Raw genomic sequence first — 23,412 nt, forward strand, 5'->3', positions numbered from 1 at the left:
ACATGTCTGACAATTTTCAAGACAGCCTTCTGGGAAGAAAATCATAACAGATGTACTTTTAAATGGTGCTCTTTACTTGCATTTCAGAGATGAGCTCAGCATTTTTAACCTTTCTAGGATAAGAACATGCAATTGTTTGCAGCCAGATCTGTATATAGTTACTGGGCTCAGCAATGTCCAGCTTCTGTAGTAAAGTAGCTTATTGCTTATGAAATTGAAGTAAAATCATCTTATTTAACTGTAGAGTGAAGCTTAAATATTGTGGCTTCCAGCTAGATGCATTAACCACTCTGCTGTATGCCATGAAGCCACACTGTATGGAGCGATAAAAATGGTTTGTTGAAGGATAATAAAAAGTACGTTGCATTCATCCAACACGCCATTAAACTTCAACAGTGTGTCAGGTCTTAACTATAGGTGTGGTGGCGATCATTTGCTCCCATTACATAGAAGTCAGTCATTTTCATAAGCAGAAAAGTCAACCAAATATAACATTTAAGGAACAAAAACAGAAAATGCTAGAAACACTTTCGATTAGGCACTTTACAGCCTCCTGAACTCAATATCGAGTTCAACAATTTCAGACCATAACTTCTGCCCTTATTTTTTTCAGGCGGCGGTTGTTTATGATTCTGCCATCCACATTTACATAAGCACATAAGAAATAGGAGCAGGAGGCAGGCATACGGCCCCTCGAGCCTGCTCCGCCATTTAATACGATCATAGCTCATCCAATCATGGACTCAGGTCCACTTCCCCGCCCACTCCCCATAACCCCTTATCCCTTTGTTGTTTAAGAAACTGTCTATTTCTGTCTTAAATTTATTCAATGTCCCAGCTTCCACAGCTCTCTAAGGCAGCGAATTCCACAGATCCACAACCCTCAGAAAACAATTTCTCCTCATCTCAGTTTTAAATGGACGGCCCCTTATTTTAAGATTATGCCCTCTAGTTCTAGTCTCCCCTATCAGTGGAAACATCCTCTCTGCATCCACTTTGTCAAGCCCCCTCATAATCTTATACATTTCGATAAGATCACTTCTCATTCTTTTGAACTCCAATGAATAGAGGCCCAACCTACTCAACCGTTCCTTATAAGTCAACCCCCTCATCTCTGGAATCAACCTTGTGAACTTTCTCTGAACTGCCTCCAAAGCAAGTATATCCTTTCTTAAATATGGAAACCAAAACTGTACACAGTATTCCAGGTATGGCCTCACCAATACCCGAAACAACTGCTGCAAGACTTCCCCACTTTTATACTCCATCCCCTTTGCAATAAAGGCCAAGGTTCATTCCATTGGCCTTCCTGATCACTTGCTGTATCTGCATACTAACCTTTTATGTTTCATGCACAAGTACCCCCAGGTCCCGTTGTACTGCGGCACTTCGCAATCTTTCTCCATTTAAATAATGACTTGTTCTTTGATTTTTTTCTGCCAAAGTGCATGACCTCACACTTTCCAAAATTATACTCCATCTGCCAAATTTTTGCCCACTCACTTAGCCCGTCTATGTCCTTTTGCAGATTTTGTGTGTTCTCCTCACACATTGCTTTTCCTCCCATCTTTGTATCATCCGCAAACTTGGCTACGTTACACTCAGTTCCTTCCTTCAAGTGGTTAATATAGATTGTAAATAGTTGGGGTCCCAGCATTGATCCCTGCGGCACCCCACTGGTTACTGGTTGCCAACCTGAGAATGAACCATTTATCCCTACTCTCTCTTTTCTGTTCGTTAGCCAATTCTCTATCTATGATAATATATTACTCCCAATCCCGTGAACTTTTATCTTGTGCAGTAACCTTTTATGTGGCACCTTGTCAAGAGCCTTCTGGAAGTCCAAATACACCACATCCACTGGTTCCCCTTTATCCACCCTGTTCATTACATCCTCAAGGAATTCCAGCAAATTTGTCAAAGATGACTTCCCCTTCATAAATCCATGCTGTCTCTGCCCGACTGAATTATGCTTTTGCAAATGTCCTGCTACTGCTTCTTTAATAATGGACTCCAACATCTTCCCAACCACAGATGTTAGGCTAACGGGTCTATAGTTTCCTGCTTTTAGTCTACCTCCTTTTTTTAAAAAAATAGGGATGTTACATTTGCAGTTTTCCAACCTGCTGGGACCTCCCCAGAATCCAGGGAATTTTGGTAAATTACAACTAATGCATCCACTATCCCTGTCGCTACTTCTCTTAAGACCCAAGGATACAAACCATCAGGTCCAACATTTAATCACTTTTTCCTTCCATCCAATCACAGGCCATCCCTTTTGTTCTTTCCTCCCTTTTCCCCCTTTTCCTGCTTAAAATCTGTTACATCTCTAACTTTTCCAGTTCTGACGAAGGGTCACCAACCTGAAACATTAATTGTTTCTCTCACCATGGATGCTGCCTGGCCTGCTGAATGTTTCCAGCATTTTCTGTTTTTGTTTCAGATTCCAGCATCCGCAGTATTTTGCTTTTACAGGTGGAGCATCCGAAATCCCGAATCCGGAAACGCTAGAACCGAGTTTCGGGTATTTCCAGATTTCGGATCGTCTTTCCAGCATGCAAGGCTGGGGGTGCCACGGTCGCCATGCTTTGCAGTTTTGGCGCACCCATGTTCTGGGCGAGGGAAGACGCCCGGGGGAGCGGGGCGTTGGCTGGGTTGCAGACCCAGATACAGCGGTGCCTATGGGTGTGAAGACCTGCAAGAGGTGGGTTGGAGTTTTTTGATTCTTGAGTGTTGTGAGAGCTTTGGTTTTTTGGATTTTCCCTGGGCCTGGCTCGCGGCGGTAATCAGTTTGGCAGGGTGTCCGGATTCCGGACACTCAACCTGTATAATATTTAAGGAAACAGTTCTGTATAATTAAAACAAAAATCACTCATAATGCTCTTAACCGATTTAACTCTCAAGAAGCGGGCAATAGAGAACTGAGGTTGTCTTGCCCTTGACCAGAGAAAGTTGGCATCCATGGCCCCAAGTTTCCATAAGATTTGCTCCTGATTTTTAGGAGCAACTGGTGGAGAACGGAGTATCTTAGAAATCGCAATTCTCCACATTTAAGTTTTCTGCAGTTCTAGTCAGGTAGAACAGTTTCACTTTTTAAATTCTACAATAAATCCTTAGTTATACTTATACAAATATTATACAAATAAATCCAACCTGAATAAAAATTTATAAGCAAAGAAAAGATTAAATAAACCATGTTCCTACCTGTGTGAAAGTGCTTCAGGCAGGCCTTTCAGGCAGCCGTTTGCCGTCCGGCCCGACCGATGGCTGGGGGGGGGGGGGGGGGCGGCGGGAGGGAGGGAGAAAGCTGCAGGAAGCCTCATTACTTGAGGCAGCCGTTTGCCGTCGGGCCCGACCGATGGCTGGGGGGGGGGGGGGGGGGGGCGGCGGGAGGGAGGGAGAAAGCAAGCTGCAGGAAGCCTCATTACTTGAGGCAGCCGTTTGCCGTCGGGCCCGACGGACGGCAGGGGGAGAAAGCTGCAAGAAGCCTCAGTGCTGATCATGGAAGGGCAATGTGGTTTTATTAAAAAATGTTAAAAATTGAACAGCTACAAAGAATTTGAATAGTCTCAAACAAGTGCATGTGTCCCGTTTATCACAGTCTATCTTTAATTACAGAATGCACTCCCTCACCCTCACACACAGAAATATCAAGAAAATTAAAATACAAGCCTTTGCAAGGGTTCAATAAACAAATTTTCACTTTTTCTGCAGCACTTTTTTAAATGGCCGAGTGCCAATGTTTCCTTCAGACTGCGCGTGCGCAAACGTTCCAACGCGTACGCGCAGGGTTGCCGGCACGAAAAAAACTCATTTAAATTGTACCCGCCCCCTCCTACTTACAAAATCGGCGCGAGTGGTAGGCTCCGCCCCCTGTGCGCCGCGCCAAGCAGCTATCGAGCTGCAAAGCGCTTGAGAATAGCGCGTTTTTTTTCAGGCGCCGTTTTCGGCGCGAAAAACGGGCGCCCAGCTCGGAGGGGCGCCTGTTTTGCCGCGTGTGGAAACTTGGGGCCCATATTACACTACACTGTTTCACAAGAACTGTACACATGTAACCACCATGCACAGTGACCTAGGAAGTTAAATTAGTTTTGCAAAGGTCATAGAATCCTTGAAGTCACATTTTCTCAAAGTCAAAACTCAAACCTCAAACCACACAAGACAATAATTGGCCCTGCTGAACAAATTCACAATCATTTAGGCCATCAGCCAACTGGATCACCTGTTCAACTCTACAAATATTACTGTTTAAATCACAAGGATTTCCCTAATTTTACCGCACTGATGCATACAATGTTTCTGTCTTTTAAGGATGGAATATTTTGCCTGAACTATTGTGAATCTTGTCGATACATTATTCAATAGAACTACTCCTTAAATTGTCAGAATGCAAAATTCAAGCACAAAAAACAAAAAGGGGCTGAAATTGCCCCTCCCAATAAGGCCTCTGGCCGTCTGAAAGTGGCGGTAATGGGGCAGCCGCAATGGTCGCCGACACTCCACAGAGTTTGAGAAGTGCCCAGGATCGCTCCGTCCGTTTACCCACCACGGCGTGCCCTTACCAACTGGCGGGAACCCCCCCTCGCGAAATTGACCCTCGGGAAATGGTCCCTTTCCCAGTATTGCCCCATGGGAGTGGCCACTCCACCGATCGGTGCCCCCGACAGCTATTTGCGTCGGTGCACTCTCTGTGGCATGGCGGCCCGGTCGCCCTTAAAGGGGAGAGCGCACTGCCGTGGCCATCATGTTATTGTTTTTTGTCAGCTGACAGCCAGGTTGGCCCGACAATTATGCCCCATGTTCGGTCGGGCCGCCAACAGGCAGCCTGGCATCCCTTCTTGGGTGCCTGGCCGCTGGCCCGGCTGAAACCCTCCCTGGTGGCCCAGTGGTCCTAACTTAAAAGTATGCAGAGCTCGCAGCGGCACTCCCCTTTAACTGAAGGGGAGAGACGTTGTGACATGTCCGCATCGCGCTGATGACTGGTCGGGTCAGCAGACCTGCTGCAAGGTCACATCCGCCCCGTAGCTGCCACGATTTCCACCCCGAGCCAAAATAACTTTAAAGTGCCGAATATTGACAGCATCTCCACCACATGGGTTGCATCAGAGAAAAACTTTTTAAAGATGGAGGGAGCGTCTCGGTTCAGGCAGAGGGTAATTTCTACCCCAAGAGTCTGGATGCTCCTTAATTGTGAAAATTCGAATCTTTTAAAAATTCTTAGCACGATTTCACTGCTAACTATATGCATTCCTGGATCATGAGTTAGTTAATTCATTAACAAAGTTTAGCTTCAAGAAATCACATTTGGAAACGTAACTTAAAACACTTGAAATTTAACAGCTCAGCTCACGGTAGCATTCTTCATAATTTAGGGTGGACGAGCGGACGAAGAGAGGGCGGGCGAGGAGAGACAGAGCAGGAGAGAAGAGAAAGGGGGAGGGAAAATAGTTAACAGCACAAAGGAAAACAGCAACTTCACTTTCAGTCCATTAACAGTAGGTTTTAGCTTGGCCTGCCCCTTCGCCCAAGATACTTAGTGTAAGTGGAGTCACTCTTAATAAAGTATAATGTTAGTTAGAGCATGCCTGTGTTACACTATTTGTAGCTGTGTTTTTTAGTAATGGCTGAAATCATCATTGTAGAAAAGGCACTGCTTCTGTTAAGTACAAATAGCAGAGTTCTTAGTTGTGCTTCTTTGCATGGAATAACTGCTGTTCAATGTAATGAACAGATGCTCCTACATGGGAAAATTAACAATCAGGACCCTGTGCTTTCTGTGTCCAAGTATCCCGATTACAGTCCACTACCCTAAATTTAGTCTGACACATTGAAGGATATTAGTTCCAACAGTGCACTGAATTCTTCAGGACTGGAGTCTAACCTGAAATCAACTCCAAAAACTTCACAAAAATAAAATCAATATGGGGTAGAGCGATTTAGTCAAATGACAGAATAGGGATTTTTCATAAGTATGCTCTTGAAATGACAGCAAGGAAGATCTCAAAATTGGTTGTTTAGCAAATAAGTGACCAGTCACATACTTTTGTTACTCCAAGAACACAATGAAGGAATCTTACTTAGCACTATATAATAGAAACATAGAAAATAGGTGCAGGAGTAGGCCATTCGGCCCTTCAAGCCTGCACTGCCAGTCAATGAGTTCATGGCTGAACATGCAACTTGAGTACCCCATTCCTGCTTTCTCGATATACCCCTTGATTCCCCCTAGTAGTAAGGACTACATCTAACTCCTTTTTGAATATAATTTAGTGAATTGGCCTCAACAATAATTCACGGTTACATTCAGCCTTATGGAAATGTAACTTTCAAATGTTTGAGCAGCAAAGCTTTCCAGGATTTAAAATATTCCTGACTTTTCCTTCACGAAAGGTGACATTTGTTATGCATCCCATCCTGGTGGATTAACTACTTCAAGTATAGCCAGCTTGCGTCGTGCCTCATCAATTTTTATCCCATCCAGTAGCTCAACTACCTCCTCTTTCACTATGGCGTTAGCAGCATCTTCTGCCTTGGTAAAGACAGATGCAAAGTATTCATTTAGTACCTCAGCCATGCCCTCTGTCTCCATGTGTAGGTCTCCTTTTTGGGCCCTAATCGACCCCACCCCTTCTTCCCCTCGGAACTTCAGCCTGGTTTTCACTTGTATTCTCAACCTGACGTCAGTCATACTCCCTCTTTTTCTGCTTCACCTTACTCTATCTCTTTCATCATTCAGGGAGCCGAGGTTTTGGTTGCCCAACCTTTCCCTATTGTGGGAATGTACCTCGACTGTACCCAAACCATCTCTTCTTTAAAGGCAGCCCATTGTTAGATTACAATTTTGCCTCTCCCTTCTAATGCTACATCCTGGTGCCCATCCCCCTGTCAAATTAGTTTAAACCCTCCCTAAGGCATTAGCAAACCACCCCACCACACCCTGTGAGGACATTAGTCCCGGCTCTGTTGAGTTGCAACCCATTCAGCCTGTACAGGTCCCACCTCCCCCAGAACCAGTTCCAATGTTCCAGGAATCTAAAACCCTCCCTCCTGCACCATCGCGCCAGCCATGCATTCATCTGTTCTATCCTCTTATTTCTATACTCACTTGCTCATGGCACCAGAAGTAATCCATAAATTACTACCTTTGAGTTCCTACTTTTTAAATCTCTTTCCTAGCTCCTCAAAATCTGCCTGCAGGACCTCATCCCTCTTTCTAACCGTCGTTTCATTCCGATATGGACCACGGCCTCTGAATTCTCACCTTCCACCCCTCAGAATGTCCTGCAGCATCTGTGACTCCAGCCTTTCCCTTCCCCAAACCCACATTTCCAGTGCTCCCAGATTCCAGAACTGTCCACATAGCCCAGGATCTGTCCCAATGTTTCTAGAACTTACCTCTCCAGAGTCTCTAGAACTCTGGGAGCACCCTCTCTTCCCCGTGTTCCTAGAACCCAGAACCACCCCAGTGCTGATAAATCAGTGACCCTGGTAATATTAATTAGTTCTTATAAAATGTCCTACTCACTGTGGGCATGGGAGATCTGCTAACAGAATAAAAGAAAATGACAGCTATTAAAAACTTCTGCTCAAGTTATAATTGAGAGATGTTTATTTAAAAAAGATTGGAATTGATTTGATTAAAAACTAACTCCAGACATTCACTACTTGTACAATCTAGTCCTAAAGTATGTTTCAGAATAAAGCTACAGTGCATCTAAAATGTAGTACCGCACTTAATGTTATCCAACTCACAGATATTTTCGGTATAAGAATTTATAAACTCAAGTTTCTAAATTATTGCATTGTCACTATTTAAAAAAAAAACGATTGTTACTATTTTTTTTAAATGATACATGTAAGAGAGAACATTTTCAACATAAAAGACTTCTTCAGCCAGGCAAAATTGAAAGGCTACAGCCATACATTGCGCATGTGCACACACACTGTTTTACAGAAAATACTTTTAAAGTGTAGTCACTGTTGAGGCTGTAATGCAGGGAAGCGTGGCAGCCAAATTGCGCACAGCAAGGTCCCACAAGCAGCAATGTGATAATGATAAGATAATGGGCCAACAATTCCGGCCTCACTGGGTCCGTACGGAGTTCCTACGGACCCGGGAAGGCATCGAAAATGCCGGTTTCCAGCGCGCAATGCGCATGTGCTGGAAACTGGCATTTCCGATCTGTCAAGTTTCTGCCTTCACAGATGGGCGTATCTCGGGAGCGATGACATTTGGAAGTGGAAATTTCCAATATTTACGCTTACAAATGTCCTCAAAAATCTTGCGCCTGAAAAAGCAGGCACATAGCCTACTTTTACAGGCACAAGTGTTTTAAAAAACACAAACATAAAAATAATTAAAACATATTTTTCATTTAAAAACCCTCCCCACAACGGTAAGCTTATTTAAAAAAAAACATTTTAAATTGGGAAATTATTTTTTTAAGACATTAATAACTTTAATTTAAATGACGAGTGTAATCATTTTATATTTTTTATTAGTGTTTTGGGTGTTTGGGGCTGTGTTTTGGATGTTTCGGGCTCTATCACAATCATAGTAATAGGAGTTTAGGACCCTGCGGAACTCCTATTACTATGATACTTTACCTGATTGGCTGCCCAGAGCCATGTGACTCCAGCTGTAGGCCTGCGCATGCGTCGACGTGCACGCGCTGCGACTGGCAATCAGGAGAGACCTTAGCATTCGAAAGTCGAACGTGAGCAGCAGCTCAAGGTAGGTGCGTATTTTTTCTTTAAAATGCCCGCGGGAAGGCCAAAATGGAATTTCAAGGCCATAGTTTTTAGACATGGACAGTTTATCCCTCAACCAGTCATTTCTCTACACATGAATGCTCCGAACAGGAGGCATTCTTTGGACTGACTAGCTATTCAGGTCACAACCTACAAGTGTGTACAAGGTATCACACGAGTGTTCAAAATACAGGAACTTCAGACTTTTGAGTAAAATGCATCCAAGTTAAAGATAGTCTCAACACACACTTCTCAACACACACAACACAGAACAGGACATTCTGAAAAGGGAGGGTGAACAGCCAGTTGTCGTGGTGCACATTGGTACCAACGACATAGGTAAAAAAAGGGATGAGGTCCTACGAGATGAATTTCAGGAGCTAGGAGCTAAATTAAAACGTAGGATCTCAAAAGTAGTAATCTCAGGATTGCTACCAGTGCCACGTGCTAGTCAGATTAGGAATCGCAGGATAGCTCAGATGAATACGTGGCTTGAGCAGTGGTGCAGCAGGGAGGGATTCAAGTGCCTGGGGCATTGGAACCGGTTCTGGGGGAGGTGGGACCAGTACAAACCGGATGGTCTGCACCTAGGCAGGACCGGAACCAATGACCTAGGGGGAGTGTTTGCTAGTGCTGTTGGGGAGGAGTTAAACTAATGTGGCAGGGGGATGGGAACCAATGCAGGGAGACAGAGGGAAACAAAAAGGAGACAAAAGCAAAAGACAGAAAGGAGATGAGTAAAAGTGGAGGGCAGAGAAACCCAAGGCAGAAAACAAAAAGGGCCACTGAATGTAAAGGGGCTGAAGGAGGGGTCAAAACTAAAAATCATGGATTAAAAACTAGTATTAAAACACTCTACCTAAACGCACACAGCATTCGAAATAAAGTAAATGAATTGACGGCACAAATCATTACAAATGGGTATGATTTGGTGGCCATTACAGAAACGTGGTTGCAGGGTGGCCAAGACTGGGAATTAAACATACAGGGGTATCTGACGATTCTGAAAGATAGACAAGAAGGGAAAGGAGGTGTGGTAGCTCTGTTAATAAAGGATGATATCATTGCAGTTGTGAGAGACGATATTGGCTCTAATAAACAAAATGTTGAATCATTGTGGGTGGAGATTAGAGATAGTAAGGGGAAAAAGTCACTGGTGGGTGTAGTTTATAGGCCCCCAAATAATAGCTTCACGGTGGGGCGGGCAATAATCAAGGAAATAATGGAGGTACGTGAAAAAGGAACGGCAGTAATCATGGGGAATTTTAACCTGCATATCGATTGGTCAACTCAAATCGCACGGGGTAGCCTGGAGGAGGAATTCATAGAATGCATACGGGATTGTTTCTTAGAACAGTATGTTACAGAACCTACAAGGGAGCAAGCTATCTTAGATCTGGTCCTGTGTAATGAGACAGGAATAATAAACGATCTCCTAGTAAAAGATCCTCTCGGAATGAGTGATCACAGTATGGTTGAATTTGTAATACAGATTGAGGGTGAGGAAGTAGTGTCTCAAACGAGCATACTATGCTTAAACAAAGGGGACTACAGTGGGATGAGGGCAGAGTTGGCTGAAGTAGACTGGAAACACAGACTAAACGGTGGCACAATTGAGGAACAGTGGAGGACTTTTAAGGAGCTCTTTCATAGTGCTCAACAAAAATATATTCCAATGAAAAAGGGCGGTAAGAGAAGGGACAACCAGCCGTGGATAACCAGGGAAATTAAGGAGAGTATCAAATTAAAAACCAATGCGTATAAGGTGGCCAAGGTTAGTGGGAAAATAGAAGATTGGGAAAATTTTAAACGACAGCAAAGAATGACTAAGAAAGCAATAAAGAAAGGAAAGATAGATTACGAAGGTAAACTTGCACAAAACATAAAAACGGATAGTAAAAGCTTTTACAGATATATAAAACGGAAAAGAGTGACTAAAGTAAATGTTGGTCCCTGAGAAGATGAGAAGGGGGATTTAATGGGAAATGTGGAAATGGCTGAGACCTTAAACAATTATTTTGCTTCGGCCTTCACAGTGGAAGACACAGAAACCATGCCAGAAATTGCTGGTCACAGGAATGTGGGAAGGGAGGACCTGGAGACAATCACTATCACTAGGGGGGTAGTGCTGGACAGGCTAATGGGACTCAAGGTAGACAAGTCCCCTGGTCCTGATGAAATGCATCCCAGGGTATTAAAAGAGATGGTCGAAGTTATAGCAGATGCATTCGTTATAATCTACCAAAATTCGCTGGACTCTGGGGAGGTACCAGCAGATTGGAAAGCAGCTAATGTAACGCCTCTGTTTAAAAAAGGGGGCAGACAAAAGGCAGGTAACTATAGGCCGGTTAGTTTAACATCTGTAGTGGGGAAAATGCTTGAAACTATCATTAAGGAAGAAATAGCGGGACATCTGGATAGGAATAGTGCAATCAAGCAAACGCAGCATGGATTCATGAAGGGGAAAGCATGTTTAACCAATTTACTGGAATTCTTTGAAGATATAATGAGCATGGTGGATAGAGGTGTACCGATGGATGTGGTGTATTTAGATTTTCAAAAGGCATTCGATAAGGTGCCACACAAAAGGTTACTGCAGAAGATAGAGGTATGCGGAGTCAGAGGAAATGTATTAGCATGGATAGAGAATTGGCTGACGAACAGAAAGCAGAGAGTCGGGATAAATGGGTCCTTTTCGGGTTGGAAATCGGTGGTTAGTGGTGTGCCACAGGGATCGGTGCTGGGACCACAACTGTTTACAATATACATCGATGACCTGGAAGAGGGGACAGAGTGTAGTGTAACAAAATTTGCAGATGACACAAAGATTAGTGGGAAAGCGGGTTGTGTAGAGGACACAGAGAGGCTGCAAAGAGATTTGGATAGGTTAAGCGAATGGGCTAAGGTTTGGCAGATGGAATACAATGTCGGAAAGTGTGAGGTCATCCACCTTGGGAAAAAAAAACAGTAAAAGGGAATACTATTTGAATGGGGAGAAATTACAACATGCTGCGGTGCAGAGGGACCTGGGGGTCCTTGTGCATGAATCCCAAAAAGTTAGTTTGCAAGTGCAGCAGGTAATCAGGAAGGTGAATGGAATGTTGGCCTTCATTGCGAGAGGGATGGAGTACAAAAGCAGGGAGGTCCTTCTGCAACTGTATAGGTTATTGGTGAGGCCGCACCTGGAGTACTGTGTGCAGTTTTGGTCACCTTACTTAAGGAAGGATATACTGGCTTTGGAGGGGGTACAGAGACGATTCACTCGGTTGATTCCGGAGATGAGGGGGTTACCTTATGATGATAGATTGAGTAGACTGGGTCTTTACTCATTGGAGTTCAGAAGGATGAGGGGTGATCTTATAGAAACATTTAAAATAATGAAAGGGATAGACAATATAGAGGCAGAGATGTTGTTTCCATAGGTCGGGGAGACTAGAACTAGGGGGCACAGCCTCAAAATACGGGGGAGACAATTTAAAGCCAAGTTGAGAAGGAATTTCTTCTCCCAGAGTGTTGTGAATCTGTGGAATTCTCTGCCCAAGGAAGCAGTTGAGGCTAGCTCATTGAATGTATTCAAGTCACAGATAGATAGATTTTTAACTAATAAGGGAATTAAGGGTTACGGGGAGCGGGCGGGTAAGTGGAGCTGAGTCCACGGCCAGATCAGCCATGATCTTGTTGAATGGCGGAGCAGGCTTGAGGGGCTAGATGGCCTACTCCTGTTCCTAATTCTTATGTTCTTATGTTCTTATGTTCTTTTCTTTCCCTTCCCATCCACTAACAAATTCACTTTTTCAAAAAAAAAAAAAATGTCATTTCAGGATTAGTTATTTGGTATCTTTACAGAATTAATTTCTATAAATTTTAAACTAGACCAAAGAGTTATTGTTTAATAATAACCAAAGCCCTGGCTGAAAAGATCCAGTTTCTTCTTCTGCGAATGTACTCTAACGGGAGGTGGACAATCAGACAAGAATAAATGGCCCCAAATTTCCCCAGTCGCTTCGAGCGGTGTAATTCGATGTGGTGCGCCGACTTCCTGGGGGGAAATAAAGCGCTAAAAATCTACCTTTGAATTTGGCCGCTCCCTTGTTGTCCGGATCCATCGGCATCGCGCAGCAGAGACTGCGGGGGGGTGGAGCTGAGCGGGGGAGGTGCAGGGCTTGGGGCCAGCATGTTGTGTCGTGCCGGCAGGGGCACGCATGACCGTTTGAGCGTGCACAATGGGCGGTTCAGTTTGCGCGCATGCGCAGTGTAACAGGAAGCTTGGCAATTGGCCAATTAAAGAGAGAGCGTCCTCAGAATAATTGGTTATGGAGCATATATAAAGGCGAGGTCTGAATATTGATTGTTGTGTGGCTGAGGGAATGGAACGGCGTGCTGGATAGGTGCAAGAGAGGTGCAAGTGTGATCTTTGAACATTACCTGCTTTTGAGTCCAATAGAGGAATGGCGCAAGAGCGTGCAAGACGAACCAAGAATTTCCTCCATGAAGAAGTGGAGAAATTAGTCACTGTAATTGAGGAGAAATGGCTGGAGCTGGATATCAGCAAGAGTGGTCCATCAAAGGTCTCACCCAAGGAAATGAGAAAAAGATGGAACCTCGTTGCAGAAGAATTCTCCGCTGGGGTCAACACTGCAAGATCTGGAAGCCAGTGCAAGAAGAAATGGCAGGACACTGGTCAAGTCGTGAGTGTAAGTAATATCTTCATGTTTAAATTGAATTGCAGTGGAAAATGTGAGCATCGGTCTGTGTCCCACCCATCAGAAACGCACCATGTCTGACAATTAATATTTTCATCTTTGCAGAAGAAATTGGCCCACAAGAGGGAGAGAACTAGAACAGGAGGAGGTCCGCCAAATCTGCACCAACTGACACCCCTGGAACAGAGGGTTGCTGCCTTGCTGACTCGCACCAGCAGAAAAAGAATCAGCTCTGCACAAGCTGGACCCACACGAGAGGGTGAGGGCGAGTCATTAAAATGCATAGTCGCCCTTCAAATCAACCTGGTGACTGGCCTGCTACGTATGAGACTACTCTCTCTTGTTGGAGACAGTCATTGCCTCCAACTTGTGTGGTGTGAATGTTACTTGCCACTTATCAGCACAAGCCTGAATGCCGTCCAGAAGCTGCTGCATGCGGGCATGGATTGCTGCATTATCTGAGGAGTTCCGAATGCACTGAACACTGTGCAGTCTTCAGCGAACATCCCCATTTCTGACCTTACGATGGAGGCAAGGTCATTGATGAAGCAGCTGAAGATGTTTTGGCCTAGGACACTGCCCTGAGGAACTCCTGCAGCTGTGATGATTGACTTCTAACCACCGTAACCATCTTCCTTTGCGCTAGGTATGACTCCCAGTCAGTGGAGAGCCCCCCCCCCCCCCTTTCCCCCCACCCCCAATTCCCATTGATTTTGGTTTTACTAGGGTTCCTTGATGCCACATTCGGTCAAATGCTGCCTTGATGTCAAGGGCAGTCACTCTCACCTCACCTCTGGAATTCAGCTCTTTTGTCCATGTTTGGACCAAGGCCCAATGAGGTCTGAAACCGACTGGTCCTGGCGGAACTTAAACTGGCCATTGGTGAGGTTATTGGTGAGTAAGTGTCACTTGATAGCACATTCGATGACACCTTCCATTACTTTGCTAATGATTGAGAGTAGAGTGACGGGACGGTAATTGGTTGGATTGGATTTGTCCTGCTTTTTGCGGACAGGATACAGGCAGTTGTCCACATTGTCGGATAGACGCCAGTGTTGTAGCTGTACTGGAACAACTTGGCTCGAGGTGCGGCTAGCTCTGGAGCACAAGTCTTCAGCACAACAGCCAGGATGTTATCGGAGCCCATCGCCTTTGCTGGATCCAGTGCGCTCAGCCATTTCTTGATATCACATGGAGTGAATCGAATTGGCTGAAGACTGACTTCTGCGATGGTGCGACCTCAGGAGGAGTCCAATGTGGATTATCCACTTGGCACTTCCGGCTGAAGATGGTTGCAGAAGTTTCAGCCTTGTCTTTTGCACTCACGTGCTGGGCTCTGCCATCATTGAGGATGGGGGTATTCATGGAGCCTCCTCCTCCCCCCATTAGTTATTTAATAGTTCACCACCATTTATGACTGGATGTGGCAGGACTGCAGAGCTTTGGTCTGATCCGTTGATTGTGAGATCGCACAGCCCGGTCTATGGCAGCTGCTTACGCTTTTTAGCATGCATGTAGTCCTGTGTTGCAACTTCCCCAGGTTGGCACCTCATTTTTAGGTACGTCTGGATCTGGTGCTGTTCCTGCCACACACTCCTCATTGAACCAGGGTTGGTCCCCTGGCTTGATGGTAATGGTGAAGGATATGCCAATCCATGAGGTTACAGATTGTGGTGGAATACAATTTTGCTGCTGCTGCTGATGGCCCACAGCGCCTCATGGATGCCCAGTTTTGAGATGCTAGATCTGTTCAGAATCTATCCCATTTAGCACGGTGGTAAATGCTACACAACATGACGGAGGGTGTCCTCAGTGTGAAGACGGGATTTCGTCTGCACAATCACTGTGTGTGGTGGTCACTGCTACCAATGCCGTCTTGGACAGATGCATCTGCGACAGTTAGATTGGTCAGGACGAGGTCAAGTAGATTTTTCCCTCGTGTTGGTTCTCTCACCACCTGCCGCAGGCCCAGTCTGGCAGCCATGTCCTTCAGGACTCAGCCAGCCTGGTCAGTAGCGGTGCTACCGAGCCGCTCTTGGTGATGGACATTGAAGTCCCCCACCCACAGTACATTCTGTGCCCTTGCTACCCTCAGTGCTTCTTCCAAGTGGTGTTCAACATTAGGATTTAGCTGAGGGAGGGCAGTAACTGTAATCAGCAGGAGGTTTCCATGATTCTGAGAGTATCACTATGGCAGGCTGTTGCTTGACTCGTCAGTGGGACAGCTCTCCCAATTTTGGCACAAGTCGCCAGATGTTGGCGAGGAGGACTTTGCAGGGTCGACTGGGATGGGTGTGTCATTGTCGTGTCTGTAGCTGGTGCAGAGGTCGATGCTGGGGGTGGTCTGTCCGGTTTTATTATTCTTTGTTTTTCGTAGCGGTTTTGTTACAACTGAGTGGCGCTTGCTAGGCAACCACATTGCTGTAGAACTGGAGTCACATATAGGCTAGGTAAGGCTGGCACATTTTCTTCCCTAAAAAGGACATTGGTGAACTAGGTGGGTTTTTAAGACAATCCAATAGTTTTCTGGTCACCAAAACTGATACTAGCTTTTTATTCCAGATTTATTTAATTAACTGAATTTAAATTCCCCAGCTGCCATGGTGGGATTTGAACTCACGTTTCTGGATCATTAGTCCAAGCCTCTGGATTACTGGTCCATTAACATTACCACTATGCTACCGTTCCTGATAGGGATAATGTTATCATGAGTTTTTTCACTGAAACAGGTACCCATATATACTGAAATTATTATATAATTATAGACATAGATATTGTGGGAACTTGCTACTCTTGGACACCTTCCCTAAAATTGCCAATTCAAAACACCCCGAGAACAGGTCTAGGGAGCAAATTATTATTTATCAGCTGTCCTCAGATCGATTGCTGACTAGCACAGCAATACACTTCATATAAGCGCACGACTGGAAAACGTATTTTCCTCCGAGTATTTGCTTCCTCTTTCTAACTGTTAGCGGGTTGTAAATGTGCCTGTATTATTACCCGGTCCAATGAGATGCAGCGCCACTGCAAGTACATTGTTTGCCAATAACTTAATTTGATTCAAGATCCTTACTCAGCTGTATGCAAGGTGAGCCTAAAGAACAGACTGCTAGTATGCAGGTCATCAAGTTCTATTCTGTTATGGCAAAGGGTCTGCCATATTGATTGCTAACCTGCTTGTGCAGCTATATCCCAGTAGTACTCTTGAGCTGGATAATAAAAAAAGATCTTGGATATCTGTAAAGGGTCTACTGCTTTAGATAAAGTGTCACCATTGTTGCAAGGCACAGCTGAACTGAAGGTGAAATACAAATACTGGGTGCTCTCTATAAACAGTCTGCAGTCTAGCTGGTCTGCTGATCATGTAGCAGTGAAACCCTGAATCAGCAATATATCCTGGCCAAGAAAAAAAAAGTGATTCTGTTGAGACATACATCATGTCTAGCAATCTGCAACTTTTACTTTACAAATAGTTAAAATGCAAAGAGAATTAAAATCACTAACCATGTTTTCATTTTTATTTTACCCATCTTTAACATCCCTTACTATTGATGGAGCACGACTACTCAGTTTAGCTTGCTTGCCAAAGAACATTCTGGTAATAAAGGAGGTGCTCTCCTGTGCTCCTCCCCAGCATGACAAATATCCCAACTAATTATGGCAAAGATATCCTCTAAAAACAAAGCCAATATTTAACAATGTTATACAGGACTCTTAACTGCAGAACGTGAACAAATCATGCTAAGATATCAGCTTGTGACAATGTCAAAAAACACAGGGCTAGAGTTTCCTCTCAAATCGCCCATTTACCGCCCAGAAATACAAGTTTCATTGAAAAAAAACCACATTTACCGCCCAGATACCGCCCGGCGGTAAATTCCAGTCATTACCGCCCAAATACCGTCCAAAATAGAAGTTTCATCATTAAGATCCGTTTACCACTGGACCTTAATACCGCCCTGAAAAAGGTCTTAGTGGATCTTAAGTGGGCGGTATGGATACAGATCTGACAGGTTTGTTTGATATTACACAGATCTTTATAGTTCTCCACAGTTTGATGTATTTTTAAATGGATTGTAGTATTTTCTAGTGTTGGCAATAATATAAATGGTCTAATAAAGCCTTATTTATTCCTTTAGTTTCTCTCACTCACCCTCCCCCCCCGCCAGTCTGTTTCACCCCCTAGTGATCTTACTCTCTTTCCCCCCCCCCCCACAAAGCGATCTCACTCGCTTTTCGCCCCCCACCCCCACACAGTGATCTCACCCTTCCCCCCCCTCCCCCACACAGCGATCTCACTTTCCCCCCCCCCCCACCCCATTGCGATCTCACTCTCCACTCACCCCCCCCCACCAATCTTACTCTCTTTCTCTCTTCCCCCCCCCACTGCGATCTAACTTCCCTCCCCCCCCCCACGCAGCGATCTCTCCCCCTCCCACAGCGATCTCACTCTCTTTCTCCCCCACACAGCGATCTCACTCTTTCCCTGCCCTCCCCCCTCACAGCAATCTCACTCTCTTCCAACCCCCCCCACACAGTGATCTCACTCTTTTTCCCCGCCCCGCCCCCCCCACACAGCGATCTCACTCTCTTCCCCCCCCCCCGTGATCTTACTCTCTTTCTCTCCCCCCCCACCGCGATCTCACTCCCTCCCCCACAGATCTCACTCTCTTCCCCTCCCCCCCCCACAGCGATCTCACTCTCTTGCCACCCCCCCCCCAGTGATCTCACTCTCTTCCCCTCTCTTTCCCCCCCCCCACTGCGATCTAACTTCCCCCCCCCCCCAATGCAGCGATCTCTCCCCCTCCCACAGTGATCTCACTTCCCTTCCCCCCCCACGCAGTGATCTCTCCCCCTCCCACAGCGATCTCACTTCCCTCCCCCCAACACAGCGATCTCACTTCCTCCGCCCCCCCCGATCTCACTCTTTTCGGCCCCCCCCCCCCCCCCAACTTCCCTCCCTACCGCAATCTCAGGCAGACAGTCCCTGGTCTCTCGTGGGGGGGGAGGGGGCTCGATAGCCGCGCGTGCACAACTTGGCAGCCAAAGATTCCCGAGTCGATTGGCCTCCTCTGCCGCACACCGCACTTCACTCCCGCGCCACTTTGCCTCCGCCATGGAGCACCCGAAAACTGCAGGTGCACGCACTACCGGCATTCCGGCGGTTGAAAAAGACACAACTGCCGGAACACTGCTAAGGATCAGGTGGGGGCGATTTAAAAGGAAAATTCAGCCCACACACTGTGGAACAATTGTTGAAAAAAAATCATTCCATGAATTTATGATCACATCTACTTTGAGCTAGGCAATGTTCGAGAGATAAATCACTATTCTGGCAAGAAGAAAAGCAAATCATGATGAATTTAATTTGTATTTTGGACAACTGTTTACAAATAAATCTAATGCAAATAAACTCGCCGCTAAATAAATCAGCTTACATAAATATGTAGAATCAAAACTTGGTCCATAAACCAATCAAGACTTGAGAAAAATCTAGGTCGACATTTCAGTTCTGCACCAGCTGTTTTGCATTATGGTGCTATAGTTCAGACAATACAGTGAACCAAAACCCTATCTCCCCTCAGGTGGACATAAAAGATCCCTCATCATTATTCAAAGAGGAGCAGGGAAATTTTTCCACTGTCCTGGCCAATATTTATCCACGAACATCATTAAACACATTATTTGGTTATTTACTATGGGACCTCACAATGAAAATTGTCAATGTTGCCCTCCATTACAATTGTGACTACACTTCAAAAAGTACTTCAAAGACTGATGCACTTTGGGACACCCAGAGGTCATGAAAGGTGCTATATAAACCCAAGTTCTTTCAGAAATGTAAGACACAAGCAGTATTCAGATTGTTAACAGAAAATTTATTTTTGTGTTAGTTTTCAAATATTACTGAAAATCAGTGGTACTATGTCAAGTGCTGTAGAATGCAGCAAAGTATGTACTCAAAACTCATAGCATATTAAAGAACTGTGTTGAGAGTATTCACAGTCACTAAATGGTCATGATGCACTGTGCAGTGTGATACGAAGTCAGAAAGGTTCTAGGGGCAATCCCTAATCTGCAGAGAGTTTGATGCTCTCAGCCAGAGCAGCGGTGGGTGCACTACAATTGTCTTTAGGTCCATGAGCTAAGGGGAGAAATTAGCCAAGGTTCCCACTATGGAGTCCTATCCAGTTGCCCTTCAGAGAATGTCTGTGTACATTGACATCAGGTAAAAATAGGCTCAGGCTTGGCTATGATGCCCCTACAGCTGAAGAGGCTGCGAATACACAAAGAATAGCAAGCGGAGTAAGGTACTCGAACATGATCACCACCACTTGTGCTGCACATGTCAATGTCGAGGAAGAATTTTTTAAAAATCTGTTCAGGTCCCACGGCCTGCATTCTGATCACTGGAAACGCTCACTTCAATTACGCACGCCTTCGATAACAGAAAAATGCACAGCAATAGTAAGAAAATGTTTGTACAAGAATATATTGTAAACACTCAATAATTAATTACAATAATCGTGCTTCAGATCACACATCATCCAAATTCCATTTTAGCTCTGTGACATCACATTAATTTGATTCAACTGCTATCTTTCAAATGAGCTTATGAAAAAATAGTGGAAATATATTTTCACAAATTTGACAGGAAGACTTGTATTGGATTTCCTTGGACTAAAAGAATCATTTAAATATACAATTTTTGAAAATAAAGCCTAAAATCTGTTACAAAACGGATGATAAATATCTCTGCTTGTGACCTGGCAATTACCTGGTCAGATTGGTGACTTGGGGAGATCAATCATATTCGAGTAGTAGAAAGATGTATTCTGTATGCAATTCTGCTGCATTAATTCATCTAATTTTTTAATACTCTGTACTCTTATGAGAAAACAATTAAAAATTTCAACAAGTACTTCCCCCTTCACTGTATTTTCCCCCAAGTTCTCCTGAAAGCACGGTAATAGGAGAGCAGGCAGCAGCCTTCCAGTACTTCATTTCTTTCAATGATGTTGAATGGTTCAGGCTGTTCAATCATTCAAAGAATCACAGCTAAGCCAAATCCCATCATCATCAGACACCTGCAGATTTTCCAGCAGCAGTCACCAGATAACAATTAGGGAAAAAAAAACATAGGCTGCTCCTAATTCAAAGCCCAAAGACAGCGAGGCCAACTGCAGCATTCCCACTACCAAAATTAAAATGAATCCTGATCTAATTTCATATGAAGCCACTCACTGACTGCGCTAAGCTAAGGCACTTTCACTGATAACAGGCTGGGGAAAAGAGGGGAGGGGTGGAAGGTGTGAGGGGTGGAGGGGACAGTTTGACATTAATAAAGGAAAAGAAGAGTATTCACACACTTCCAAGCTCCTATGAAGTATTATTTAGTGGTTAGCCGATGAATTTTTAACTCCAGTAAATACATTTCTGATTAGCTAATCTTATTACTAATAGTGGTGAAGGAATTTTGGCATTTTCCTGCCAAAATTCAGATACTAGCAAGAAATTCACACTTAAAAATCAGCTGCAATTTTTTTTAAACCAGATCTCATGCAAGATTCTCAAACATACAACTTGTATTCAGTGAATGTTTTATCTCTCTCTACTGACCTCAAGATATTGATTGTATAAACTATAGATCCAGTACCAAAAGGTACAAGCACCTAATAAACAAAGCTTACAGAACAGAATTTTAAAAAGATTACTCATAAAAAATTAGAACCCATTACTGCTAAACAATTAGCAAATCAAAGAGTTTAACAAATGTCAGTCTTATGAAAAAAAAGAGAAATAATTCCATCACGTTTAATCAATCTCACCTGTTCCTAAATGAGTAAGTGGCATGTTAATGCACTAGCTACACCTTATAGACTCAAAAGCAGTGTACATTTCTATAGATTTGCAGACCAGGTGCTGTTCCCACACAGGTGTACATTTCATGGTATAAACTTGGAGAGACCTTGAAGTGGACAAAGTAAACCTTAGCAAAATTAAAGTCACATGCAATGTTAATAAAACTGTGGATTGCTTTATCCTGAGCTACCTGTTACGTTGAGGTCAAATGCACAGAGTCCAGAAATCAGTTAAGAAAACAATAAGGCTGTGTGGTAGAGTGGATTAGTACATTAACCTTTCAGTATGGTCTCTTTCTCATAGATGTACAAATTTGTCATGAAATTAGTTTGAGCAACCTTAATCCTATGATCACAAGCCTAAAGCACAGAAACTACACATTGAATGATACCATCAATCAGAGACCCCGAATGGATTAGCGGCCATCCAAAATGTACACCGATTTTTTTTCCAGATGCTGACTGAACGTGTGCATTTGAGGTTTTTGTGTTTTTGTTTCAGACTCTCCCTGCTATTCATTTTTTAAATTCCAGAACTTATGGATTGCTGGTGAGAGAAACAAAAATGTGACAATGGCATTCTAAGGTTAAGGCACAACGCTATGCTTAACCTGGAAGCACATGAAGCTGACATTACAGTGCCAATCTTCCTGGATGCCATCCCAGCGCATCACAGGAGCAGTGCACCCAACATGTGCACACATCCACGGAAATAGGGCAAGAAGCTGGAGCATTTCTGCAGGTGCCTGTGTGCCCAGCTGTCAGCCTTGAGATCTTCTAGCTGCGAAGCACCTTGGGATGACCAGAGGCCATGAAAAGCACTAAATAAATGCAAGTTCTTTTTTTCATGACTTTTTCTGTAATTTTTCAAATTTTATTTTAATCATCGAGTTCTGAGGAAGGGACTGTGTGTGGCCTACTGAGTGTTCCCAGCATTTTCTGTTTTTGTTTCTGATTTCCAGTATCTGCAGTACTTTACTTCGTTATTTTACTTCTATCCATCTCAAACTCTTCAAATCAACTCCACACGGGAACTATTTCTCTCCCTGAATACATCCCTATTATGCTGCAAAAGGCTGAGCGATAAACAGCTCCGTGACCAATGTTATTCCATGATCAGCTGACAAGATCATTTTGAATAGGAAGAGACAACTATCCATGTTTCCCTCTCCCAAAGAGTAGCAGGCCACCCTAGCAAAGCATGATTAGTGATTTGACAAAGTAACAAAATTCACCCCCAATAGGCAAGCAGTATCTAGCGACCAATACTTCAGGTACTAAAATTCCAAGCATTTGGTTGAAAACCATGTGTTCTACTACCAGATAGCGGAATTACAAAAATACTTTATTGTGCACAACCCAAGCACTGTCAATTAGGGTTCCAGAGGTATTCGGTTTTTCCCAGATTTGAAACAGCAAAACTATTTGCAGCTCTTGCCTCTAAAATCCTTTAATAAATAACATATGAAATCCTACCATGAAAGTATCTAATCATGCAGCTCAGATCAGCCACGGCTCCTTCCTCTTGTATCCGCACTGGATCCTGGAAACCTAATCCAGATAGATAATCGTAAAGGATTTGCAGAGGTCTCTCATCCGGATTCATTCTCCTATAAACAGGAAAAAGTGTCAAAAAATAGCATCAAGAATAAGGTAATAATTTCTTCAAAAACACAAGTAGAATTTAGAAAGGAAGTTACGCTGCTACAAGAACCTTTCCCAGTAATTTCAGGGGGAAAAAGGTTCATCTCCAGCAATCTCAAAAATCAATGGAGACATTTTTTATTTCAGCATGACAAAGCAATTTTATCCTGACCCCCTGAGGACAAAGGTACATTTCTACAAAATGCTAGAAGTTTTGGCACAATACAACTGCAGATTTGAGGCAAGCTGGAGGATAGGGGGACGGGGGAGACTTCGGAGGATTAATGAAGATGGTTAAAGCATTGAGCAGCTAAATCACACAGATCAAGTACATCGCACACAACCTTGGAGAAGTGCTGAATTAGCTCATCTTAGCCAAACCATCAGTCAGGAAACTACAATTGGCCTCAGCACCCTTTAGATTGCAGAGTGAATAAAGAGGGAAATAT

General features: G+C 44.1%; 1 protein-coding gene across 1 annotated transcript in view; it reads right to left on the bottom strand.

The window, feature by feature from the left end:
* Positions 1 to 23,412, bottom strand: part of phlpp2 (PH domain and leucine rich repeat protein phosphatase 2) — a 214,526-nt gene that overhangs the window by 177,181 nt on the left and 13,933 nt on the right. The window contains exon 3 of the mRNA XM_070896972.1: positions 22,796 to 22,929. Coding sequence (XP_070753073.1) covers positions 22,796 to 22,929 — 134 coding nt within the window. The remainder of the gene's footprint in view (positions 1 to 22,795; positions 22,930 to 23,412) is intronic.

This window comes from Pristiophorus japonicus, chromosome 13 (genome assembly GCF_044704955.1).
Source record: "Pristiophorus japonicus isolate sPriJap1 chromosome 13, sPriJap1.hap1, whole genome shotgun sequence".
Taxonomy (NCBI): Eukaryota; Metazoa; Chordata; class Chondrichthyes; family Pristiophoridae; genus Pristiophorus; species Pristiophorus japonicus.